General features: G+C 35.6%; 1 protein-coding gene across 1 annotated transcript; it reads left to right on the forward strand.

The window, feature by feature from the left end:
• The first annotated feature begins 2,087 nt into the window (after window positions 1–2,087).
• On the forward strand, window positions 2,088–6,452 carry LOC123543789 (uncharacterized). Its single transcript, XM_045329854.2, has one exon. The coding sequence runs from the start codon at window positions 3,112–3,114 to the stop codon at window positions 5,071–5,073; it is 1,962 nt and encodes a 653-aa protein (XP_045185789.2). The 5' UTR covers window positions 2,088–3,111; the 3' UTR covers window positions 5,074–6,452.
• The last annotated feature ends 5,423 nt before the right edge of the window (window positions 6,453–11,875 follow it).

An 11,875-nucleotide genomic window follows, 5' to 3' on the forward strand; every position in this document is an offset into this window, starting at 1 on the left:
AATATGCTTTCAAGTCCCTTTCTTCTAAAATGGAATTTATTCATGATTTATTTTGATAAAAAATAACAAACTCACTTAGTTTCAAAAGATTCCATTACGCAATTATTTCTATCATTACAATTTTTTGACAGATTATACAGTAGATTGAGAAGTATAAAAGGATTATGTACCGTAACCTATACAAATATGTAAAATACTGATGTCATGCCATCTTGGTCAACATTCATTTGAAATAGACTAATTAATGAGTTTGATTACTTTTCAAATAATTACAACAGAAACGTTTGTACAAAAACACACGTGTTCCCATTGGTATTGCCTGTTGACCTGCAGTTTAAAACATATAGGACATAACTGTTTCTCAATTGAACAAAAAATCTAAACATTACATAAGTATATACCTACTGTTTCATGTATTTAAACTGTCACATTTTATCAAAGTTTATAGGGTACTGTGCTCAACAACAAAATTTATAACAATAAATCAAAGCACCAATCCCATAAGTTCTCAAAGGCAAAATGCTCGAATTACTTTCTAAATGTGCTGTGTTATGAAAAATATTATAAGATCAAACGTACACGTAGAATTGAAATTTTATGTGTTAAGATTTGGAAGTGTAAATTGACATAACTGGAGGTTATATGGGGGACAAGTGCCAGGTCAGGATTCGAACCTGAGACCTCCCCTTGACATTGTACTTCTATGTCTGGGGTGCTCTAACCAACTGAGCTACCTGTCACTGAGTGTCCTCACTGAGAAATAAGAAATTATGAGATTTTTAAAATTTCGAAGCAAGCTGGGAAATCTTTATAAAATATGAACTTTACTATTCTGATATTATATAAACTCATCTGAATTAACTGTTTATTCAAATTTGTATAGAAAAAATATCAATTAACAAAACAAGAAAACAATACCTCTGGTAGAAATTGCTACCATAACTTTAACTTATAAACATCTCTAACGCTAGTCTAAACAACAAGAATTTTACATTCTGATATTTCACATTGTCTGCATCGGCGGGGGATATCAACCAGTGAATAAAATGTAACGATATTCAACTCTTGAGTACAATCATTTGAACTACTCTGACGCTGAAATGTTTTAGCTAGTAACAGCTAGCAACATATCTAACTGCATTATTTAAAGAAAATAAAACACGAGTACAGTAGAGAACAATATTATACCAAACAGACCTGTCTATAAATCAAAGTGTGCGTCTGTTATTTTAGGTCTGGACCATTTCTGACTAGACTACATTTAGCCTAACTACACTACATTGAGCTGGTACTTTGGAAATTAGTCCTGCCAAAATAAAAAAAAATGTATAACTGACATTATTTCAATTTATTGTTATACTGAAATTTGGTGTATTCAATACTCTTGTACACTGTACATTCGTTTAGTGAAATGGTGTACATGTACAATACAGAAAAAACACATGCAGAATTTTGCAGGTAAACACGCTAAACGATACGGTTTTTCATGTATGAATCGATTTACATAACTGCAGATAACTTACATTTATCATTTCAAATGATACTAGAATGAATACACTAGAATTAATCATAATCTAGAAACAACAATGGTGAATATTCAACTAAAATGCGAAGGACACTTTCACTTCCTTGTTTACGACCCCATATTGAAAATAGTTCTTACCCATAATGCCCCGAGCGAAAGTACACAGGCCAGTGCGACAGTATGAAATCGCTACCGTAGTGTACACGATGATAGTATAGGAAAATGAAAGTAGATTTTCCTTTCTGTCAAAAAATAATTATATGACACGAGTCAGGGAACGATAAAGGTTTAAAATTACTCATATTTCTTGCAATAACATGCAAAAAATAAGTTAATTCTGAAAATTTCACATCCTCCGCGTGACTATATTTTAGTGCATGTACAATGTATGTAGGTTATAATGCAGTAATACGGTCCAAAATGTGCTTCCGTGGTGTAGTCGAAAGAAGTCCCTAATAAATAGATCCTAATTTTTCCATTTTTCGCGTATTTGCGCGTAAATCGGTGGCCAAATGGGCATTATTTCACTCGTGGAATGAATTTTACATAAAATAGGACACTTTTCATGCTAATACTCGCATGTTTTCGAATAGTTTGCTTGAAAACGAAAGTTGGGTGTTTATTCTGCGGACCGCTTTCTGAAATGCGGCAATATGAGGGTACCTGACTTCAGTTGACTTGCATTTCACTGCATACTATTCAACACCCCTTTTTCTTTTCGTTTTCTTGAAGCAAATGTATGGATATCTTGTGGAAAATAGGTCTACGACTGAGTGAAAATCTAGAAACTGTAACAAAATTGTTCTGAAGTAGCTGAATTTTATATGAAACAAAGAACAATTTCTTTTATTGGTATATAGCCTGTACAATTATCCAAAATCGGCTAGTTATCAGTTCATTGTATAAAGGTCAGACGGAATATGTGACGTCACGTTCTATGTGTAGAATGTTCGAAAACATGTAAATACAAGCATGAAAAGTGGCTTATTTTATGTAAAATTCATCCAACGAGTGAAATAATGCCCGATTGATCCCGGTTTACTCGCAAATGACAAACATGATATACTTATTAGGGACTTTCGACTACACCTTGGAAGCACATTTCTAACCGAATTACTTCTATATAACCTTCAGGATACAAATGGGTTATCCATCACGTGATTTAACCCAATCGTGGAACATCGGGCATTTCCGTATTCTCCGGTAAATTATTATTGCGTAGCATAAAGGCCGAGGTGATCAGGTTGGATTTAACCTTGACTGTGTTTATTGTCACGTAGCTGCAATATCAATAGATATCAGATACAGTTCGATTACTAGGTCATACGTGTTTACACGTTTTCAAACCAAATTTTATCTCCTTACAAAATGATCTTTCTACTTTTTGATTATGTTTCGTTTTAGTTTAAGTTCACGTTTTTCTTATTCAAGACAGACTGAAATATGGAACACTTAGTTAAGGTTACAAAACGTAATCTTTAATGTTTACAAACATGATGTTTACAAAAACGAACTGTACACCGACATAGAAGTAATTGAATACATTTCACAGGTTACGGTTACAGGATTTATTTATTTGATATAAAATGGCTGGTTTTGAACGGTTATGTAAAGAGAGCCCTGATGGTTCTATGGCATCTGGATATAGCCCTGGAATGAATGTTGCTAGTTCTCACAATCAAAAGGATTCAAACTGTAATTTAGATTCAGATACATTATTATGTGATCCTTGCAAGTTTGATGAAACCAAAGAACAAGCTGTCGGATTTTGTTCAGTTTGTTTAGAATATTTATGCAACAGTTGCATAAAAGAACATAAAAAAGCGAAAATGACAAGAGGACATAGAGTAATACTTCAGGAAATTCAGACAAATGCTGCTGCATTCAAGGAAATAAGAAAACTTATAATATGTCCGTTTCATGCAGATATGAATATTGTATATCGTTGCGACGATCATGATGTGCTTGCATGTATTTCATGTAAGGCTGAAACACATAGAAAATGCGAAAATGTGTATGAAATCGGAAAGTCAAACGGCTCTGACACTGTACTGAAAGATGTGTTAGACTCATTGCGTGAAATCGAGGAAGCATCAAGAAACGTACAGAAAGCTAAGAAAGAAAATATAGATCATTTATATCAAGAGCAAAGCAAAATCTTGTATGAGACTAAAACGTATTGCGAGGAGATTATTAACACAGTAAAAGAACATGAAGTAAAAATTGAGAACGAAACAAAGGAGAAAATAGAGCTAGCAGTATCTGAAGTTAAAAAAGATTTAGACGAATCAACCCGTTTGGCAGAAGAGGGAGAAAACAGTAAAAACATGGTAGAGGCAGTTTTGAAATATATGGCTAACGACACGGCGGTTATTATTGCCCACCAACTTAACAGCAAAGCACAACAGGTAAGGAGCAATATCGACAAACTTTCAAAAAATCATTTAAGTGTGCACTTAGTAAAAGATCAAAATGTTAGTGATTTTCCCAAACTTGGAACTTTATTCATAAAACACCATAAAAAACCGGATGCTGAAGAGAAGCAAGTCCTCCCACAAGAATATCATGTTATCGAAAACTCAAGCGACGCAGTACTTGATTCCAGAGAAACATCACCATTTACTGATGCATGTAAAATTAAAACTGCAACAGTAAAAAATGAGCGCACAAAAGTTAAGTCGTCATTAGAAAGAAGAGTTACATACCAAAATCAATACTGTGTGGAAAGCAATGATAGCAAATTTTGCTCAGTATTAGGATCTGTCATTTTCCCGGACGGTCAGCTATTGATAATTGATATCGATAATTCGAAACTGAAACTGCTATCTGAACAATTTGTACTTCAAAGTACGTTAAGGTTGCCAGGAAAACCAGTTAGAGTATGTGCAATTGATAGTGACTCAGTTGCAGTAAGTTTTGAAAGTGTCAAAAGAATAAACCGCTACAGAATATTTTCTAGCGAAATTATATATGAAGGTGGTTTTAAAACCGATCTTTACAACTTTGGAATAGCATATAATGGTGTCAATATTGTCGCCCTTATGTCAAACAGACACTATGGAACGGAAAATAACGCATATGAAGACATAATTGAAATTCAAGTGATGGATGTCACAAATGGATCGGTATTAGAAACCATAAGTAATCTAAGAAAAGTGAATAATATGAAATATGTTTTAAGAGATATACAAGCATTGCATGTTAATGAAAGAAATGAGCTGATAGTGGCTGAAGCGAACGGAGTAACGTGCTTTGCTATTAGCAAGGGAAAAAGGCAAACAATTGCCACAGCAAAGACCTGGTATACGTGTCATGGAGTAATAGAGAAAAACAGTATAGAAAACATTACCTCTGACAAAGACAGTGTTTATGTATGTGTACGAAATGGAACCATACTTCAAATGGCAATAGAAGATTACAGAATTAACAGAGTTATAATATCAAATATAGGTTCATCAGCAAGGACAGTGTCTGTCGATAATGAAAGAGACTGTATTGTAGTTGGATGTTTCAATGATGATTACATACATGTTTTTTCTTTCAAATAGGCTTCAGGCAATGAAGGAAAACGTTTTCGGCATAGACGTAGCTTAATCAGTAGTTAAAACGTCACTTCGAATAAGTGATCGCAATACCCCAGTAAACTATTTTGCTTGAATGGAAAAAAACAACACCATTTGCACACTTTCATAAACGACGGCTGACTGTTTCAGTAAACAGTTATTATTACGGTTGCCAAAATGCCTTAGATAGTATTTTTTTTTGACCTAATGAAGGAGTAAGAATAACAAACGATTCTCGAAGGGACGATATTTCTCTGACTTCCACTATATTTAGCAAAATGGGCAACCGTGTGTACGTGCGTGCGTGTGTGTACATGCGTGTTTGCACTGCTTGGTTTGCGGTGTAGGGAGACCGCGTGTTAGGAACGTGACTTTCCCTGCTTAATCTTCATCCTTGATTTTTCCTACTTCCCCTCATCACACCACCCATTTATCTATCTATCTATCTTATATGTTTTTGTTGTATTTTGTGTAGAATCAAAATGCACTTGCTGTTGGATATTTGAAGCAACCCGCCAACTTTATTTTTCGTTACAGCCTTTTAGTTGCTGGCCTGCTATGCGATGTATGGCTCTATGGCAGTGTTTGGGGTTCTCTGTGCTTCCGGAAAATCTTCCCTTACCTTTTATCTTTTTTTTAAAGTTCAAAACCATAAGTTGTCCTTAAGATTTAACAAAAGGTGATATTCAGAAAATATTAAAGTAAATAAATTTTCAGATAACATTTTAAAGTATAACTTAAGTAAAGCTGTTCTTTATTTTACGTCATATACGTACAGCATGACTAATGCTTTTGAGATATTCCCTGCATATTTTGAGACTGCGCTATTATTTCTAATAGATACTGCCTGAAACTAACTAAATCACTTTATTTTCATTCATCATTTAAACACAGATTTCGAAATTTCGAAACAATGTATAAAACTGGCTACTTCCCTCATATGATAGTGTTATATAATCATAGATTATTTTATTTGTTTAACTTGTCAAATAAGGTCAGAAGTACATTAGCGGACATATAACGAGTACATCCTGTCAAGTTGATATATGATGCATTTATGTTATTGTTTATTATATCAAACCCACACGTTTTATACGTCAAATTGTCAGACAGTGCATATAACTAATGTTAGAGAATTGCTATATATTGCTGGTTTAGATATCTCGGATGGTCAGAAAGGGTCTAAGACAGACCAGGTTTAGGCCGGTTGTCCGGACTGAGACCTAGGAAATGGGTCTCGTAGATATTAAGATTAAGTTAGGTTTTAGATATGACACTTGTTAAGACCAGACTTAAGAAGTTACAAAATGAATTATGAAAGTTATGTACGAAATATTCTACTGTGTAAATAAACATCAAAAACGTTCAGACTCGTGTTGTGTTACGTGACAATTATAACTAAGGGTACATTAACCCAAAGTGTTGCAAATATTGTACAGAGTCTTGAGCTAATACAATGTATGTCAATTTAAGAGTATATCACCCAAAACACAGAAATGTATGATGAACGAAGAACATCTGAACCAACAAAATACCAGTTATTACATGTTCTACCGTACCGTTCCGTACAATGGAGACATAAAATATTCTCAAAAAGCTGTCCCCTTTAAAATGAATACCATTTGTAAAAGAAAAAAAAAAACGATTGCTGAAATGTATGTTCCACTTAGTTATGTGGAATTTGACCACTGGGACATTATTGTAAATGCATCAAAACGAAGATATGAAACGGGTCTTTGAAAAATGGTGTGTTTTTAAAGGCGTTGACCTGTCCGAAAGTGTGGCCTCTTTATGCAGACTTTTTCCGGAATTCAATGTATATGCCAGTAAACTGAAAATTGTTTTGTAGAATACTAGACATGTTTTATATGCTGTTTAATTTTCACGTGAAACAACTATTTCTTTCTCTGATTTGGTGTTGTTTATTTTTTCTAAAACTGTAAGGCTAAGTGTTAACTGAAGTACTACATGTGAGAAAGCAGAAATACTTTGCAATAGTATATCTGATAACGATCTGCTTTCAAAGTTAACAAGTTTGTTTATTAAATACAGGCTTACATTTGTTAATTTTATGTTAACATAAACTGTATGAGTTAATTGTTCATGTTTTTAAATATGCAATTTGGATCTTAAATAACCTTAATACACATTTTGCTGATGTTCTGCAGTATTAAGTTTTGCTTTTTACTTAATGTATTCTATAGATTTTAATATTTGGTAATGTACTCTGGTTATGTTTTTCTTATCAAAATTTGTAGTCCTGTTTGGCGCCATATAACCTATACTGTGTTGGTGCGCCGTAAAACCCAAACCAAACCATAAAATCGGGCCCTTTTAGCTAAGTAAGAAGTCTGGCAATGTACAGATTTCGCATTATAAGTCATTTGAGTGGAGATGGTCGTGGTCTGCAGTTTTGCTGTTGCTTAAGTGGGAATATGGGATTTGTTGTAAGAAATGGCGTTATTTGCTTTTTGACACCCATCAGGGGACAAATTATCCAATTTTTTCAAGCGAAACCGCGGTGTTGGCAGACATAAACTATCTTTAATCGGCTCTTTTTCTCCTCTGTTTATGTTTGTGAATTATTGAAGACCTATGGCTCTCAAGCGTATTACTACTGATCCACTCCGTTTGGCATTTTTCCAAAACTTGCCTACACAACTTTGACTTTACCTGAAGTTTCATGATTTACCAATATTCAAAGAAGCCCACAATAAACTGACCACATTTCCTTCCATTCAATAGAAATAAACAAGTATTTGTTCTATTTACTGCTTCTTGAAGCCCACCTTCATATTTCTGACAACCGTATTACGATGTGGGAATACTTTTATTGATCTTAGTCGTAGATACATTAAGTTTACCAATATAGTGATACTTAAAATCGCATTGAAAGGTCTTTGTTGAACAAACCTTATCTGATTTTCATTATTGTTAATAAAATGTTATTCTCAACAGATAGTTTGTGTGATCGGAAAGGTCGGCCAATATCATCATCATGTTCGTCTTCAATCAGAGCTGTTATATTTCGATCTTCTTAGATCGTTCAGCACGACTTTTATGTCGTGTTACTGGTACTGTTCAGTTTCTCAGCATGAACATTTCGGCCTGGGTGGTTCCAATACTCCCGCTTTCATGGCTTTTGGGTATTGTTTAAACACCCCTTGGATATGGTGCCTGCTTTTTAATTTTGTCTTTTGGCAGTTCCTGTGATATGCAGGCTCCATAACCTTTCTAAATTCCAGTTTGTTAATTCTGCTCATTGTTTTCTCGTTTAGGGCAAACCTACGGTGTTCCGTTTGGACAATCGTGACATTTTATTTAAAACTAAACCGCGATGCACGATGGTACGATGACGAAAACGCAATGGCGCGATGGCACGATGATGAAACAACGATGGTACGATGGTGAAAACGCGATGGCACGATGATGAAATCGCGATGCTGCGATGGTACGATGGTGAAATGTCGATGTAATATCGCGTTTTCATCATCGTACCATCGCGTTTTCACCATCGCACCATTGCGTTTTCATCATCGTACCATCGTGCCATCGCGTTTTCATCATCGTACCATCGCGTTTTTACCATCGTGCCATCGCGTTATCACCATCGTACCATCGCGTTTTCACCATCGTGCCATCGCGTTATCACCATCGTACCATCGCGGTTTCACCATCGTACCGTCGCGTTTGCACCATCGTACCATCGTGCCATCGCGTTTTCATCATCGTACCATCGCGTTTTCACCATCGTGCCATCGCGTTATCACCATCGTATCATCGCGTTTTCACCATCGTGCCGTCGCGTTATCACCATCGTACCATCGCGTTTTCACCATCGTGCCATCGCGTTATCACTATCGTACCATCGTGTTATCACCATCGTACCATTGCGTTTTCACCATCGTACCATCGCCTTCCGGTTAGAAAGGCGTAGTTCCGTGCACTTGAATTTTTGTCAACAATAGATGAATGTATCTCAATGTATTTTTTGAGAAGAAATTTACCATTTAGATTCTGCTGTTTTGCAAAATGTTTTTTCAAAATGTTCAGTGGTCAACTCATAAAAACTGTGTAAAATCTTCAAGGCCACGTCCTTTGTATTTATGTATGCATGAAAGTAAATAAAAAGCTGGATGTAATAATTATTCTTGTTAGGATGTAGAAGGTACATAGTGCAATGTGAAAATCAGATTTATTACTGACACATATACTGTACCACTGCGCATGATCACCGGAAGGCGATGGTAAGATGCTGATAATGCGATGGTACGATTGTGATAACGCGATGGTACGATGGTGAAAACGCGATGGTACGATGGTGATAACGCGATGGCACGATGGTGAAAACACAATGGTACGATGGTGATAATGCGATAGTACGATGATGAAAACGCGATGGCACGATGGTGAAAACGCGATGGTACGATGATGAAAACGCGATGGTACGATGATACGATGGTGAAAACGCGATGGTACGATGATGAAAACGCGATATTACATCGACATTTCACCATCGTACCATCGCATCATCGCGATTTCATCATCGTGCTATCGCGTTTTCACCATCGTTGTTTCATCATCGTGCCATCGCACCATCGCGTTTTCGTCATCGTACCATCGTACATCGCGGTTTAGGATTCAATAAAAAGTCACGATTGTCCAAACGGAACACCGTACAAACCCGTTATTTTAATTGGGGACCATACGCCGCTCTTCATGGAATTACACGCTAGTGTAGCATTGAAGGTTCCATGTGCACCCCCGTATGAACACATCTGCGGATGTCTCTAAATTGTTTTTTGTACTTTTAGCATGTGTAAATGTTGAGTTCTGCTCAACCCGGGGCTAGAGGGCGTGGACGGTAGCATGCATTTTAACTACCGTCCATGAACAGGCTCAATCAAACCGAGCCTGCAACATTTTCGTTTTTGTTGTGTTGAGCGACCTGTGGAGTTTCCACTTTTTCTATTTCATCATCACTTTTAAAATTGATAATGCTTGCAATAGAAAATGGATGTTCGTATGGAAAGGGCAATACAACCTGCATTTCCGCATGTACTCTCTCTTCCCTTCCGGTGCCGAGTCTGTGTATGCACTATCTTTACGAAGGTAGTAATTTGCCAGATGTGCCTCCGAGGTAACATATCAACTTATAGTACCATTTTTCCAGCCTGGTAAAGACCTTTTTTTTAGGTCAGATGTAAGCTTAATTTTGTTTGATTATATACTTCAAAAGTTGTGTGGAAGCTGTTTGGTAATATAAGAGTGAAAGCAGGTATTTCATGATGTCTCCTACGTACTATTAGCGTTTTCATCACATGTCTTAGTCCATGGTTGCATTGCATTATGGCCTATCCAATATTGTGTAGTCTTTTATGATTGCATCAAGACCGACCTTCAAAACAAGGGTAGTCTCGCAACATATTCAACAATCTGACTTCCAAATCACTGATAAAAATGTTCAGGCTCCAGATCAGTTTTTTTTTTAAAAATATTTCCATATTAATCTGAGAGCCATATTCTTTGTTTCGAAACTGCTTTTAGAGTTAATATTTAGTAGAATCAATACTAAAAATGTACAATCAAAATCGCACTTAAGACTACCTCTGATGCCAAACCACATCAGATATAGAACACAGCACATCTGTCAAAGCCACTATATCCTCTACTCATTTATCTACACAAAGTACATTCCACCCATTATATGGGGACACCCGCTGATAATGAACACTGCTTTTATGTAAACCTTCGGTCTTGTCAGGCCGAGGTTACGTAGGGACAACTCGTTTTTCACCCAGTTAAATTTTTCCAACTTGGGCAGATATTAAGTATCAATTCATCATACCAGTTAAATGAAGCCTCTCGGTGAGACCAGCGCTTTTTTTCTCAAAAAGCAACCTCTGGTTATTAATTGGTACAGTGGACACACATTGGCAACTCTTCCAGAAGAATGTAAAATTGTTAGTAATTTTAGGTGTAAGATAGCAGTAAGATAGCAGTAAAAGCTTTTGTATTTCATTAGTATGTCCTTTGTATAAGGACTCTTATCCAAAATAACGATAGTCATTTAAGTAGGAGGAGTGGCGGCTCGAACACAAAACCATGCCAGTCCGGCGCCTCTTATTTATCACTGGCACAGTGCGAGATGTTGATATAAGTTAAAATGACTTTACATGGAGTTATCTGATTACTTTTCATGTTTTATCCATTTAAAATAAGCCCGCAATAAACTTTAACCGCATTTTTTTTAATTAAGTAGGCAACGGGTCTTTGCTCGCACTGTTTACACGCACTAGGATTTTCTTCACCCATTTACATAAAATACACTAAATGCCCTTGATATTTTAATGCAAAAATTATGAATGGGAGAGATTAAACTGAAATTATTTGTCTGAAGAACTAAAATCAAACATTTAAGCTATTTCAAAGCATGCAACCCCAGCTTTTATTATATTTCAACTTGCGTATCATAGTAGATTGACTCCTTATGAAAGTAACCCGATAATCAACATACTGGTTTTCCAATTGAATAAATTTTGAGCAATAGATCATATAGGAAAACAATTTTCAATGGTTAATTTCAAATATTTCTTTACATTTGTCAATTTCTCCTCTTCAATTTGATGTAAAATATTTATTCTAACTGAATATTTTTGTTTTAAAATTATCATCATCACTTACATTGAGCATATAGTGAAAATCACTAAAATTTACAATTTCTTTCACTTTAGGGGTAAATAAATCACGTTTGTCCAAATATGACAACTTATTAGCACATTTGTAG

The sequence above is a fragment of the Mercenaria mercenaria genome, chromosome 2, assembly GCF_021730395.1.
Source record: "Mercenaria mercenaria strain notata chromosome 2, MADL_Memer_1, whole genome shotgun sequence".
NCBI classification, from domain to species: Eukaryota; Metazoa; Mollusca; class Bivalvia; order Venerida; family Veneridae; genus Mercenaria; species Mercenaria mercenaria.

What these genes read in the sequence shown, in the direction of transcription:
- LOC123543789 (XM_045329854.2), top strand. Translation starts at nt 3,112, where the DNA reads ATGGCTGGTTTTGAACGGTTATGTAAAGAGAGCCCTGATGGTTCTATG.